This window comes from Plectropomus leopardus, chromosome 5, assembly GCF_026936395.1.
Source record: "Plectropomus leopardus strain MGB_pleo_1.0 chromosome 5, ASM2693639v1, whole genome shotgun sequence".
In the NCBI taxonomy this organism is placed as follows: Eukaryota; Metazoa; Chordata; class Actinopteri; order Perciformes; family Serranidae; genus Plectropomus; species Plectropomus leopardus.
The window spans coordinates 39,338,294-39,354,000 of record NC_142180.1 but is presented as its reverse complement, the minus strand read 5'-3'; the positions used below and the strand labels follow the sequence as shown (position 1 = coordinate 39,354,000).

The window sequence follows — 15,707 nt, the reverse complement described above, 5'->3', positions numbered from 1 at the left end:
TCTCTCCCCTCTCTCTTTCGCTTTCTTTTTTGCCATGATTGTATTTCATTTGTTATTTACATCTATCGCTCGTCTGTCCGTCCTGAAGAGGGATCCCTCATCATCCTCTGCTGCTCTTCCTGAGGTTTCTTCCTCTCTCCCCCCTCCTCCCCCTCTCTCCCCCCTCTCTTACAGGGGTTCTTTTTCGGGAGTTTCTCCTCAGGTGATGTGAGGGTCTGAGGGCAGAGGGAGGGTGCCTGCTGTAAAGCTCTCTGAGGCAAACCATGTTTGTGATAATGGGCTCTATGAATAAAACTGACTTGTTTCTCAGGACCAGCTGCAGCAGAAGCTGGTGTGTCCAGGTGTGGTCACCTGTCTCACCTCGTCTCCTGATGGACTCTTCCTCGCTGCCGGAGTCGCTGAGGCTGTTTACCTGTGGGAGGTTAGTCAACTGATGATATCACAACATCTGTTCTCTGATTGCTTCAGGTGTATAATCTGTTCTCTGATTGGTCCAGGTGTCCACAGGTAAGCTGCTGTGTGTCCTCAGTCGTCACTATCAGGATGTCACCTGTCTGAAGTTCACAGACGACAGCAGCCATTTTGTTTCTGGCGGAAAAGACAACCTGGCTCTGGTATGGAGTCTGTCCAGGTAACACACACCTGAACACACACCTCAACACACATGAACACACACCTCAACACACCTGAATATACATGAACACACACTTGAACACACACCTCCACTCTGACTGCTGATTGGTCCAGTCCACCTCACCAGAACCAGTCAGACCAGCAGAGCCACAGAGAGGCTCCCAGTTAGAGCCATAAATACAGAATAACAAGTCTATAGATAGCAAACCTGCAAATAACTAAGTTACATAAGTAACTGATGCTGCAGACTGTGTCACCACGGTAACTGATGCTGCAGATTGTGTCACCATGGTAACTGATGCTGCAGACTGTATCACCACGGTAACTGATTCTGCAGATTGTGTCACCACGGTAACTGATGCTGCAGACTGTGTCACCACGGTAACTGATGCTGCAGATTGTGTCACCACGGTAACTGATGCTGCAGCCTGTGTCACCACGGTAACTGATTCGGCAGACCATGTCACCACGGTAACTGATGCTGCAGCCTGTGTCACCACGGTAACTGATGCTGCAGACCGTGTCACCACGGTAACTGATGCTGCAGACTGTGTCACTATGGTAACTGATGGACACATAACAATTCTTCACGATCTAAGTGATTTATAGTCTGCTTCATTACAGACAGCGTCAGACCGATAATATAGTTATCGATTATAAAGTTTAAATCTGCTGCATCAAGTTTAAAGTTTCAGAGCTGCAGAATGATGAGTTAGAAATAATGCAGTGATAAAACAGATCGTCTGTATTAACTTTTGCATTCACTAAACATCATTTTCTGTCTGCTCTCACCTTCACTCAGAAAAGGGTTGTTTTGTGCTGAAATACATTTGAATATTCTTCGGAGGAGGAAGTAGGCGGCACGCAATCGATCGAAGTGTCACATGACGCATTCGGAGCTTCATGTGGCTGGTTTTCTGTGAACTCGCTCAGAGTCTGAAGCAGAAAGTGTTAACGGACACAGCTGATTGGCTCCTTCATGGTTTCTGTCAGCTCAGACACGGAGAGACGACTCTGCTCGGCTTCAAAGTTTAACCCTCCGCTGCCCAGAGACCCGAAAACCAACAGTTACTGATGGAGGGTCTGAATGTGACGACTCATCGTTTCCTGTGTGTGTGTGTGTGTGTGTGTGTGTGTGTGTGTGTGTGTGTGTGTGTGTGTGTGTGTGTCTGTGTGTGTGTGTCTGTGTCTGTGTATGTGTGTGTGTGTCTGTGTGTGTGTGTGTGTGTCTGTGTGTGTGTGTCTGTGTGTCTGTGTGTATTTTTCAGTGTGATCCAGTTGGATTCAAACCACGCCCCTGAGCCGCGTCACGTCCTGTCTCGTCACTCTCTACCAATCACAGACCTGCACTGTGGCCTGATGGGAGCTCAGGCCAGAGTCGCCACCGCCTCCTTAGACCAGACCGTCAAGGTGAGATCACTACACCTGCACAGGTACACACACAGGAACATACACAGGTAGAAACACAGGTACACACAGGTGCATACAGGAACACACAGGAACACACAGGTACACACAGGAACACACAGGTACACACAGGTACAAACACAGGTACAAACACAGGAACACACAGGTACACACAGGTACAAACACAGGTACACACAGGTACACACAGGAACACACAGGTACACACAGGTACAAACACAGGTACAAACACAGGTACACACAGGTACACACAGGAACACACAGGTACACACAGGTACAAACACAGGTACACACAGGAACACACAGGTACACACAGGTACAAACACAGGTACACACAGGTACACAAAGGAACACACACAGGTACACACAGGTACACACAGGTAGAAACACAAGTGCACACAGGTAGAAACACAGGTACACACAGGTACACACACAGGTACACACAGGTGCACACACAGGTACACACACAGGTACACATAGGTACACACAGGTACACACAGGTAGAAACACAGGTACACACACAGGTACACACAGGTACACACACAGGTACTGAGCTAAAAGTTCCTTCAGATTTAAAGCTCACAGTTTCCTCTACAACTCAGTGACTGTTTATGTTTCATCAACAGAGTTGTTTATGTGTTCTGTGTTCAAACAAACAAAGACACAGACACAAACACAAACACACACACGCACACACGCACGCGTGCGCACCAGTCCTGGTCAGGTAAAACTGATAAATATTTATCTGATCGTCAGCAGCAGAATTTAAAAGTTAAATCCTGTTTGTTGCCTTTGAGTTTCTTTTCAATCCAACATGCTGACGGGAAATGTACGTTCACTCGTACATATAACTGTATATAACTATATGTTACTGTATGTAACTATATATAATTATATATAGCTATATGTAAACATGCATATAACCATATGTAACTTTATATAATTATATGTAACTATATAAAAGTGTATATTACTATATATATATATATATATATATATATATATATATATATATATATATATATATAGCCATGAGCTGACTCAGAGTCGCTCAGAGGACGCAGGGACGTCCCTGAAGTAGTCGTCCCCTGGATGAGACGTTCCTGGAAAGGTTTGTTTTGTGGATGAAATTCATGTTTTCACTGAACAGGAAGTGAATTGATCTCAACTGATAAATTGTCCCGAGGCTCCGAACTGGTTGATGGGCGTCTCGTCTGTGTGGCGTGTGATTGGACGGTGGCCCTGAGGGGAAAGTCGCTCGCTTCCTTCGTTATAAAAATCAGATTAAACTAAGTTTGGTCAGACTTCCTTTACCGGAGCAGAACAACACAAGAAGAGCCGTGACTGAGGACATTGTCTCCTCTGAACCAAGAACACATTTCTATATGTGTTGATTTGATGAATCTGTACGTGTTAAAGAATTTGTGTGTTTTGAAGAACGGGGGGGGACTCTGTCCTCTGTCCCTCTGTCCCTCTGTCCCTCTGTCTCTGGAGTCAGAACTTTATAGACAAGAGAAACTGTAACAGTCCCCCTTTGTGTTCTTCTGTCTGTCTGTGTGTCCTTCTGTCCAGGTGTGGGAGTTGTCCTCAGGTGAGCTGCTACTGTCCGTCCTGTTTGATGTGGAGGTCATGTCTGTGACCTTTGACCCCTGCGAGTACTTCCTGTTCTGTGGAGGAAGTGATGGAAACATTTTCCAGGTGTCTCTGTGCAGCCAGGTGAGGCGCACTGCATGTCCTCTGTCCTGTAAACTACAAATCCACAATCTACAAATGATCTTCAGTCCTAAAAACTGCCTCTAAATTTCCAAAGCTTATATCCAACAACCTTCATTTCCATCCTACATCCTTCATTCTCATCCTACATCCTTCATATCAACCCTACATCCTTCATTCTCATCCTACATCCTTCATATCAACCCTACATCCTTCATTCTCATCCTACATCCTTCATATCAACCCTACATCCTTGATTCTCATTGTACATCCTTCATATCAACCCTACATGCTTTATTCTCATCCTACATCCTTCATTCTCATCCTACATCCTTCATATCAACCCTAAATCCTTTATTCCATCCTACATCCTTCATATCAACCCTACACCCTTTATTCCATCCTACATCCTTCATTCTCATCCTACATCCTTCATATCAACCCTACATCCTTTATTCCATCTTACATCCTTTATTCCATCCTACACCCTTTATTCCATCCTACATCCTTCATTCTCATCCTACATCCTTCATTCTCATCCTACATCCTTCATTCTCATCCTACATCCTTTATTCTCATCCTACATCCTTCATTCTCATCCTACACCCTTCATATCAACCCTACACCCTTTATTCCATCCTACATCCTTCATTCCATCCTACATCCTTCATTCTCATCCTACATCCTTCATTCTCATCCTACATCCTTCATTCTCATCCTACATCCTTTATTCTCATCCTACATCCTTCATTCTCATCCTACACCCTTCATATCAACCCTACACCCTTTATTCCATCCTACATCCTTCATTCCATCCTACGTCCTTCATCTCTGTGGAAATTAAGAGATGACAGGAATAAACCGTTCACCGTGGAGGTTTGTGGTGATTTGTGTTTTTTTTCTCTTCTCCACTTCGTCTCTTTTCTCTTCTCTGTCTCCTGTGTTTTTTGCGTCTCTTCTTGTCTCTCTCTCTCTCTGCCTGTGTCTCTGTTTTTGTCTCCATCTTGTCTCTCTGTTGTTTTTGTTCACAGCAGATTTACATTTTAAAGCTTCAGGGAGTTAATCCTCCAAACACACAGATAGCTCGTCCTCTGCAAACACCCCCGTCCCCCTGAGCACATCATACCGTCTCTGAGGATGTTTCAGTGTCTGTCCTCTGACCTGAAGCTCTGAATGTGTCCTCAGTCTCTGGGGACGTTTTGGTGTCTGTCCTCTGACCTGAAGCTCTGAATGTGTCCTCAGTCTCTGAGGACTTTTCAGTGTCTGTCCTCTGTGTGGACAAATGTAACCTAAAAGACAATAAAAACAGGAAACTGGGTGTAAGCAGAATAAGACTGCTGGTGTTTGTTTGTTTGTGTCGATAAAGGTTCAGAGTCTTTGAAGTGTTTCTGTTTGATCTGCAGAGTCTCAGTCGGGAAAAATCCTTCCAGTCCGACAACGACGGGAACCAGGTGTTCAAAGGACACAGGTGAGACCACCATAGGAAGTGATCCGGTCTGAAGTCTGAACTGATTTTGATTTATTCAATTCAGGTATGTTTATAAAGTCCGTTATCACAGATCACAGTTTGTTTCAGAGGGCTTTACAGCAGGCACCGTCCCTCTGTGCTTGGACCCTCACAGCAGAGAGGGAAAAACTCCTCAAAAAAGCTTTAACGGTCGAAAGCAATCGAAACCTCAGGAAGTGCAACTGAGGAGAGATCCCTCTTCAGGACGGACAGATGAGTGATAGATGTCCTAAAGAACAAAATGTTATAAAGGAGAGAGAGATGCACAACAACAATAACAGTAACATGTAACAATAACAATAACATGTAACAATAACAAAAAATAATGTATCAATAACATGTAACAATAACAAAAACAATGCATCAATAACATGTAACAATAACAAAAACATAATGTATCAATAACATGTAACAATAATAAAAAATAATGTATCAATAACATGTAACAATAACAAAAACATAATGTATCAATAACATGTAACAATAACAAAAAATAATGTATCAATAACATGTAACAATAACATTAACACATAACAATAACATTAACATATAACAAAAACAAAAACATAACATGCAACAATAACATAACCAGTAACAGACCAATAATAACGGCAGCTGTAGCTGGCATCGAGAAGGATCACGATATGAGCCCAACCGCCGACCGTGATCCAGGTGCCACCACCAGCCAAGAAATCTATGACACAAGAGAACACCAAGTCTCCGCAGAGGAAGCCGAGTTAGTGACCTGCAGGAAGAGAGCGAGAGGAGCTCAGGGTGTCACAGGAAGTCCCCCGAAGGACTATATCAGCCTGACTAGGGGCTGATCCATGGCAAGTCTGAGCCAGCCCTGACTATAAGCTTTATCAAAGAGGAAAGTCTTAAGTATACCTTAAAAGTGGAGACGGTGTCTGCCTCCCTGACTGAAACTGGAAGATGGTTCCATAAAAGAGGAGCGTGGTAACTGAAGGCTCTGGCTCCCATCCTACTTTTGGAGACTCGAGGATCCACATTAACCCTCCATTTTTAGAGCACAGTGCTCTTAAGGGTTGATAGGAAACTATGAGCTGTGAAAGATAAGATGGAGCCTGAACATTCAGAGCTTGTTAAGTAAGGAGAAAGATTTTAAATTCAGTTCTGGATTTTACAAGGAGCCAGTGCAGAGAAGCTAAAACAGGAGAAATATGATGCCTTTCCTTGGTTCCCATTAGAACATGTGCAGCAGCGTTCTGGACCAGTTTGAGAGACCTAAGAGATTTGTTGGGGCAACCAGATAATAGGGAGTTACAGTAATCCAGCCTAGAGGTGACAAAGGAGTGGATTCATTTCACTACGTCTGTTTGAGTCGGGAAATGCTGAATTATAGCAAATTTACACAGGTGAAACAATGCAGTCTTGGTCTGGTCTGGTCTAATCTGGTCTTAATGTGGTCTGGTCTGGTCTGGTCTGGTCTGATCTGTTCTTAATGTGGTCTGGTCTGGTCTGATCTGGTCTTAATGTGGTGTGGTCTGGTCTGGTCTGGTCTGATCTGGTCTTGTGTCTCTCAGGAACTTGGTGACTTGTCTCTCGGTGTCGATGGACGGGACTCTGCTCCTCTCGGGGTCACATGACGAGACAGTTCGACTTTGGGACATTCAGAGCAAACAGAGCACCCGCTGCCTTTCCCACAAAGGTAAGCCCGCCCCCTCGCCATTACATCATCAATCACCGAACCCAACGAACCAATCAGACCGAGGCACAACTACATTCAACACAATAAACACATAAACAAAACTATGAAAATATAAATATGTAAACAAAACTATGAAAAGATAAACATATTACATACACATACATACACATAAAAAACATGAAATTATAAACATGTCAACAGAACCATGAAAATATAAACACATAAACAGAACTGTGAAAATATAAACATGTAAACAGAACTGTGAAAATATAAACATGTCAACAGAACTGTGAAAATATAAACATGTCAACGGAACTGTGAAAATATAAACACATAAACAGAACTGTGAAAATATAAACATGTAAACAGAACTGTGAAAATATAAACATGTCAACGGAATCGTGAAGATATAAACATGTCAACGGAACCGTGAAGATATAAACACATAAACAGAACTGTGAAAATATAAACACGTAAACAGAACTGTGAAAATATAAACATGTCAACGGAACCGTGAAGATATAATAATGTAAACAGAACCGAGAACAAATTATACAAACATCGAGAGAACCATGAAAACATAAACATTTAAACAAAACCATTTAGCCATGGCAGTAAAGATATATTGACCAGATGTGTATTGAGATATATATCTGGTATTGATCAGGGTGTATTGAGTAAACGTATCGATCAGGTCTGTATTGAGGTGATTCTGTTGTATTCATCAGGGTATGTTGATTGGCAGTAAACATGTATTGATCAGGTCTGATCGATCTGTGGTCAGTGGGCCTGAATCGGCTCAGGATGGACGTGTCGGGGCGTCTCAACAGGTGAAGGTGAGTTAACTCAGCGGCTGAAGCGGTTTGCTGCAGCTGGTTTATTAATGGATCTCGTGACCCGCCGGCCTCCGTCTCCCCAGAGGAGCTTTTACTTTGTCTCATTCATAATAAGTGACGGTGCTGCAGCTGACAGGAACATGAAGAAGAAACACCCCGTCGTGATCATGACTGGCACTTTGTAATTAACCAAATCCTCTCTGTGCTGAAGGCTTGCTCACTTCAAACGGGCTGTCAGGAGACGATAATCCTTCTCTGGCTGGACGGACGGACTGCTGGTTGTCCCCCGCCTCCATCACGTTTTCGGACTATGTTCCTGTGGCCACAGACGCCGTTCACACAGACTGAGTGTTAAAGAAAAGCTTCATCCTCCATGACGACAGCCTCTCAAACCGATTTGTCTCAGCTGAGCAGATTCAGCTGCATGATGGGAAAATCCCAGAGGAACCTCAGCTGTCTCTAACATTTTATCCACGTTGTTTCTGAATCAGAACTCGATTATACGAAGATTAAATATCGCTGCATTCTACAAAGACCCGAAAACATCAGCGTGATGAAATCTAGATCAGATCACGTGGTCTTCATCTGCGGAAGACGTTCATGTGACGTGACTGAAAGCTTCCCGAAAATGAACCTCAGGGAGTTTTCAAGTCTCAGCCACGACTTTTGAACAGCCAAAACATTGAAAGGAACAAAACAGAAAATTAACCAGTGAGCTGAAATAAAAGGACAGCAAGAACATAAACCTGTAAACGTCCTGTCTGATGAATAAGGAACATATATTATTTGTGTATGAGCAAATGAAACGTGAAGTATTCATCTGACACAAACGTATTTAACTGTGTTCAGGTTCAGGTGGTGTGTTCAGGTTCAGGTGATGTGATCAGGTTCAGGTGATGTTTTCAGGTACAGGTGGTGTGTTCAGGTTCAGGTGATGTGTTCAGGTTCAGGTGGTGTGTTCAGGTTCAGGTGATGTGTTCAGGTTCAGGTGGTGTGTTCAGGTTCAGATGATGTGATCAGGTTCAGGTGATGTGTTCAGGTTCAGGTGGTGTGTTCAGGTTCAGGTGGTGTGTTCAGGTACAGGTGGTGTGTTCAGGTTCAGGTGATGTGTTCAGGTTCAGGTGGTGTGTTCAGGTACAGGTGGTGTGTTCAGGTATCAGGTGGCGTGTTCAGGTACAGGTGGTGTGTTCAGGTATCAGGTGGTGTGTTCAGGTTCAGGTGCTGTGTTCAGGTTCAGGTGGTGTGTTCAGGTTCAGGTGATGTGTTCAGGTATCAGGTGCATCAGTAGAGTGAAAACACAGTGTCTCTGCAGATTTGGGGTGGGTTGGGGTTGGGGTGTCTCAGACTCTCTGCAGTGTCTCCTGGCAGCTTTGCAGACAGGGACTGTCTCATTCTGATTTATGTCTCCATGTTGGACCACTTTGGGACCATTAGTGTAATTCTAGCAGCGCAGCCAAGCAGCTGATCAATATCAGTAAATGATGATCAGCGAGTTTCTGTCGCCACAACAAGCAGGAAAATCCTCCAGATTTCCTCCACAGAGAGTTTGTTCCTGATTTACACAGCGAGGACACGCTGCGGCCAGGACACGCTGCGGCCAGGACACGCTGCGGCCAGGACACGCTGCGGCCAGGACACGCTGCGGCCAGGACACGCTGCGGCCAGGACACGCTGCGGCCAGGACACGCTGCGGCCAGGACACGCTGGCACCTCAATACAAGACACGTCTCATCAGGGGCCTGCTGTCCAATACAGTCAAGATGTCTAAAAGATGTTTAAAAATGTAGAATTACTAACAGAGCAGACAGTCACGGAAGACTTGGAAAATGGAAAAACAACGTCATGAAATCTGCAAATAACAATTTTCTTCATCGTGTCAATGAGACTCGGGGTCTGAGCGTTTCAGCGTGTCTTCATCATGTCAATTGGACTCTGGGTCTGAGTGTCTCAACGTGTCTTCAGTGAGTCAATGAGACTTGGCGTCTTAGCGTCTCAGCGTGTCTTCAGTGAGTCAGTGAGACTCGGGTCTGAATGTCTCAGCGTGTCTTCAGCAAGACCCTGAGACTCAGGATCTGAGCATCTCAGCGTGTCTTTAGCATGTCAATTGGACTCTGGGTCTGAGCGTCTCAACGTGTCTTCAGTGAGTCAGTGAGACTTGACATCTTAGCGTCTCAGCGTGTCTTCAGCGTGTCAAGGAGACTTAATCAATAAACGGATCATTTGTGTCTCTCCAACTGCATGCGGTCTGCAGATCAATCAGTATTTTGACGATATGTTGATGACACTCAGTAAGGAGGGTTTGACTGGTGACCTGAGGACAGGTCAGACTCGTCTGAGCTGCAGGTGATCAGAAAGTGTTCGTCAGAGTTTCCTGTTGGATCTGTTGGAGAACATGCAGTGCACTAAATATTTTACTGAGAATCAGGAGAGCAGCTTTAATATTTCACTCTGAGATCCTTTAAAGGAACTTTGATGAAGTGCGTGTGAATGTTTAACGTGTCCTCTTCATCTTGTTTCTGTTTGACTGCAGGTCAACATCCAATCCGCAGCTTCAACACAGCCACAGTTTTCACAATTTAGATCCTTTTTAATGACGATGATTTCTGTGATCAGTCTGTCAGATGATGTTCATGTGACTGTTTTTAGCTGTTGTTTGTCAGTTATTTGACAGACAGTAGTAATGGGTGTAGAGGTGACGGGTGTAGAGGTGACAGGTGTACTGGTGACGGGTGTAGAGGTGACAGATGTAGAGGTGACGGGTGTAGAGGTGAAAGGTGTACTGGTGACGGGTGTAGAGGTGACATGTAGAGGTGACAGGTGTACTGGTGACGGGTGTACTGGTGGCAGGTGAAGTGGTGACTGGTGTAGAGTTAGAGGGTGTAGAGGTGACAGGTGTGCTGGTGACGGGTGTACTGGTGGCAGGTGTACTGGTGACGGGTGTACTGGTGACAGGTGTACTGGTGACGGGTGTACTGGTGACAGGTGTACTGGTGATGGGTGTACTGGTGACCGGTGTACTGGTGACGGGTGTAGAGGTGACCGGTGTACTGGTGACAGGTGTAGAGGTGACCGGTGTACTGGTGACGAGTGTAGAGGTGACGGGTGTAGAGGTGACCGGTGTCGATAATTGCGCCGGGCTGCGTTGCGGGTTGGTTTTTGAGTCTCTGAAGGCTGATCTGAGTCCTCTAGACGTCTTTGTCCTCAGTTCAGTCCTCACCTCTGCCGGGTGGCGTCCTCAGACCAGATGAGGGTTAAATAACACGAGCGTTCAGGCAGCCCTGTTGGATTGAATGAACTGAAGAGCGAGACAGACTGGGTTTACTGGGAGCACTGGGTTTACTGGGAGCACTGGGCTGGGATCAGCTCAGTCAGTACTAACTGTACTCTCCTCTGACCTGAGCATCTCTGACATCACTTCCTGTCTCTGTGTCCAGGTCCGGTGACGAACGCCTTCATCATGGCGGCTCCAGCCAACATGTTCCTGCCTGACAGTCGGCCCGCCGTCCCTCTGCCGCGCTTCAGCCGACACCTGCACGTCTCCGAGGGCGGCGAGTCCGGAGAGGTGTGTGTCCGCCTGGGACGCTACGCACAGGTGAGTCCACAGGTGACACCTGATGATGTCATTAATGGTCATGAAAAACCTGGGAAAATCATGGAATTTGCAAATAGCAATTTCCAGGCTGTACAAAAGTTATGGAAAACTACATATACCTTGAAAAGTTTTGAAAAGTCAGGGTTTTCCTAAACCTGTGTAAGGTTTATGTAACGACGGTGTCTGGCTGATAATTTCTGGTGATTTCAAAGAAAAGCGGCGAGCCACGAGTTCCTGTCTGTTTTCAGAGAAAAAAAATCATTAAAAATCTTTAAAGAAAAAAACTTTTTTCCCTTTGAATATCATCAAAGGTTATTAAAGAAAAAAAAAGTTGCCAAATAGTGTTTCTCCAAAAATAGCCAAAAACTTAACATTAAAACAAAACAAGCTGTAATAATCATTCTTTAAAAATAGCTTAAATTTTAAAGAAGAAATTACCACCAAAAGGTTTCTTTAGAAATTGCCAAAAAATGTCAGAGATTATATTTTTTTTCTTTAAAAGTTCCTGTCAATAAAAAGAAAAAACAAACTTTCCAGAATCAATAAAAAAAAAAAACCCAAGCCAATTCTATTTTCTTTTAAAATAAACAAAGATTAAAATAAAATTGCTGGTTAACAACCAGTAAGGTCAGCTGTGCCAAAACTGAGGGTTTAGGCCCCTGAGGGGCCGCGAGCTGGCTGTGAGGGGTCACTGTGCTTACCTGCTAACAGGTGAGCTCCAGACAGACAGAGCTCTTGTTTTGAAAGGGTCTTCCTGTGTTTGCAGGAGGAGGAGGAGTCTTACCTGCTGAAAGCTGATAGGCTGAACGCTCTGATGAACGCAGTGACAGACAAGGTGAGAGGGGGCGGAGCTTACAACACCGCCAGGTGTTACTTGTTCAGCACAACTGACGTCCAGCAAAACGTCCAACATGTCCCCCATTGTCCTCCACTGTCCTCAACTGTCCCCCACTGTCTTTCACTGTCCCCCACTGACCTCAGCTATCCCCCACTGCCCCCCTCTGTCCTCCACTGTCACCCTCTGTCCCCCTCTGTCCCCTACTGTCCTCACCTGTCACCAACATGTCCCCCATTGTCCTCCACTGTCCACTGACGTCCACGGGACTCAGTAGATGAGTTAATGTGACTCAGCAGATTGTGGGGTGAGTCAGCAGATTCTCAGCTGCTCAGAGAATTTAAACACAAACTAAATGTCAAAGACTTAAATCCAAAATGTCTCTGAGAGCCTGAAGAGACGAGACTAAGAGACGCTCTGACCACAGGCTGTCCACAGCACTCAGCTCGTCAATAATCATGATCAGTTATCAACAGGTTAATAATCACTGATTATCAGTTATCAACAGGTTAATAATCATTGATCATCAGTTATGAACATGTTATAATCATTGATTATCAGTTATGAACAGGTTATAATCATTGATTATCAGTTATGAACAGGTTATAATCATTGATTATTAGTTATCAACATGTTATTATCATTGATTATCAGTTATGAACAGGTAAATAATCATTGATTATCAGCTATGAACAGGTTATAATCATTGATTATCAGTTATGAACAGGTTAATAATCATTGATTATCAGTTATGAACAGGTTATAATCATTGATTATCAGTTATGAACAGGTTAATAATCATTGATTATCAGTTATGAACAGGTTATAATCATTGATTATCAGTTATGAACAGGTTAATAATCATTGATTATCAGTTATGAACAGGTTATAATCATTGATTATCAGTTATGAACAGGTTAATAATCATTGATTATCAGTTATGAGCAGGTTATAATCATTGATTATCAGTTATGAACAGGTTAATAATCATTGATTATCAGTTATGAACAGGTTAATAATCATTGATCGTGGTTAAGGTTGAGTATTTGTGACTAATTTGAAAATGACGTCATCATCTGTGACTGACTGGGACCAGTCAAACCAGTCAAACCAGTGTATGATGAACTCTGTGTGTGTGTGTGTGTGTGTGTGTGTGTGTGTGTGTGTGTCTGTCTGTCTGTCTGTCTGAGTGTGTGTGTGTGTGTGTGTGTTTCTGTCTGTGTGTCTGTCTGTGTGTGCGTGTCTGTGTATGTGTGCGTTTCAGTCGGTGTTCGGTGACGGGGAGAACACGAAGGTTCGAATCGCTGAGCTCGAAGAGGAAGTTCAGACTCTGAAGAAGGTCAACAAAGACCTGTACGAGTTCTCTAGCCAGCTGCTCACTAAACCCACATAAACACACACAAAGGGAGACGCACACAGATACACACACACATACACACAGAGGGAGACGCACACAGATACACACACACATACACACAGAGGGAGATACACACAGATACACACACACATACACATCGTTGTACACCCTGGACAATCTGTGATGTTTTTTTGTGAAAATAAAAGTCTTTTGTTTTTCTAGAACTTCCTGTATGTTGGTGAACTTCCTGTGTGTGATGGTGAACTTCCTGTGTGTGATGGTGAACTTCCTGTGTGTGATGGTGAACTTCCTGTGTGTGTGTGTGTGTGTGTGTGTGTGTGTGTGTGTGTGTTGGTGATGGTGAACTTCCTGTGTGTGATGGTGAACTTCCTGTATTTTGGTGAAAGTCCGACTCACCCCCACAAGTCCGACTTACCTCTACAAGTCCGACTCACCCCCACGAGTCCGACTCCCACAAGTCTGACTCACCCCCACGAGTCCAACTTACCTCCACAAATCCGACTCACCCCCACGAGTCCGACTCACCCCCACGAGTCCGACTCACCCCAAGTCTGACTAACCTCCACAAATCCGACTCACCCCCATAAGTCCGACTTACCTCCACAAATCCGACTCACCCCCACAAGTCCGACTCACCCCCACGAGTCCTACTTACCTCCACAAATCCGACTCACCCCCACAGGTCTGACTCACCCCCACCAGTCCGACTCACCACCATGAGTCCTACTTACCTCCACAAATCCGACTCACCCCCACCAGTCCGACTCACCCCCACGAGTCCGACTCACCTCCATGAATCCAATTCACCTCCTCAAGTCCCACGCTGCAACAACAATAACAACAATAACTAAAACAGCAATAAATACAACAATGACAAAAAATAACTGCAACAATAACGATAACAAGTAACTACAATAACAACTATAATAATAACAATAAAAAATAACTGCAACAATAACGATAAAAAATAACCACAACAGACGATGGCCACACAGGTTTGGACATCACCTCTGCATAATGAACGATAACAACAACAACAACAACAGAAAACTCTAACCCTAACCCTAACCCTAACCACAGTAACCAAAGTAACCACAGTAAACATGGCAACTGCAGTAACCACAATAACCGCAGTTTCCATGGCAACATCACTAACCACAGTAGATAAAGTAACTACAGTAACCAAAGTAACCATGGCAACCGTGTATACAGTGGTCCCTCGTTTATCGTGGGAGTTACGTTCTAAAAATAACCCGCAATAGGCGAAATCCGCGAAGTAGTCAGCTTTATTTTTTACAATTATACAATTTGCAATTTTTTTTATCTTAGATGTTTTAAGGCTGTAAAACCCCTCATTACACACTTTATACACTTTTCTAGGACAGGCATTATCATCATAACATAACACATCAACACAAACACAAAGTTCAAACCTTCTTAGAAAAATAAGTCCAGTATTATAGAATGAAACCGAAGATCAAAACCTGTTTTCAGGCCCAAACATTTGTTTGAGAAATAAAAATATAAACGTTTTCCTATAAATAATTATGATGGCTTTTAGAACTAACGAATTTAACTGTAACGATCAACCTACAAGGTTGGACACATAAGAAATTATTAATAGTGACTCAGGAGTACTTCACAGTTCCTCCGACCGTGCCTAGCGATCGAAGGTTTATGTAAATTTTGCAAGCTGAAGGCATTCTGTACTGTACAGGAGAAATGGCACGGACGAGATTGATTGACAATGGTCTACAGTCCCTTAGCCAATGAGGACGCAGAACACAATGCGCTGTAAAAAAAAAAAAAAAAAAAAGCATGCAAAATTGTACTAAAAAAAATCTGTGTGAAAGGTGAACTGCGTTATAGCGAGGGACCACTGTATATATATATGTGTGTGTGTGTGTGTGTGTGTGTGTGAAATATGACCACAGGTGTGTGATGAAAGCTGGTCTCCTTCCTCCAAACATGTTGAGGATTAAAACAATCAAATGCTGACAGACTAATCTCCTTCAGTGGTTATTTTTACCTTCAATAACTCATCCGCTGGGTGACAGGTGTTCCCCAAAAGTGCACAGATGGGAAATGTAAAACACAATAATCATAAAAACAACTTGTA

The 15,707-nt window shown here is 43.9% G+C and overlaps 2 protein-coding genes across 3 annotated transcripts in view; one reads left to right on the top strand and one right to left on the bottom strand.

Moving 5' to 3' along the window:
* The window catches only part of wdr18 (WD repeat domain 18), a 14,673-nt gene extending 882 nt beyond the window's left edge, over positions 1–13,791 (top strand). Inside the window, exons 2-11 of one of the 2 annotated variants that reach the window (XM_088078247.1) lie at positions 311–421; positions 498–631; positions 1,902–2,043; positions 3,631–3,774; positions 5,175–5,239; positions 6,823–6,947; positions 11,218–11,375; positions 12,142–12,210; positions 12,357–12,517; positions 13,475–13,791. In XM_088078247.1, the coding sequence (XP_087934373.1) occupies positions 311–421; positions 498–631; positions 1,902–2,043; positions 3,631–3,774; positions 5,175–5,239; positions 6,823–6,947; positions 11,218–11,375; positions 12,142–12,210; positions 12,357–12,491 (1,083 nt within the window). In that variant the 3' untranslated portion in view covers positions 12,492–12,517; positions 13,475–13,791. The remainder of the gene's footprint in view (positions 1–310; positions 422–497; positions 632–1,901; positions 2,044–3,630; positions 3,775–5,174; positions 5,240–6,822; positions 6,948–11,217; positions 11,376–12,141; positions 12,211–12,356; positions 12,518–13,474) is intronic. The other variant, XM_088078248.1, reaches the window with a different exon arrangement.
* On the bottom strand, positions 8,332–11,195 carry LOC148189636 (uncharacterized). The gene is made up of 2 exons (XM_088077308.1): positions 11,168–11,195; positions 8,332–11,017 (listed from the first exon to the last, which is right to left on the bottom strand). The coding sequence occupies exons 1-2, from the start codon at positions 11,193–11,195 to the stop codon at positions 10,440–10,442; spliced, it is 606 nt and encodes a 201-aa protein (XP_087933434.1). The 3' UTR covers positions 8,332–10,439.
* Positions 13,792–15,707: the final 1,916 nt, after the last annotated feature.

Bases quoted from the DNA above. Each gene is read 5' to 3' on its own strand.
- LOC148189636 (XM_088077308.1), bottom strand. From the start codon at position 11,195: ATGTCAGAGATGCTCAGGTCAGAGGAGA. The intron at 11,018-11,167 runs GTACAGTTAGTA...ATCTGGTCTGAG, and splicing joins GATGCTCAGGTCAGAGGAGA to GACGCCACCCGGCAGAGGTG.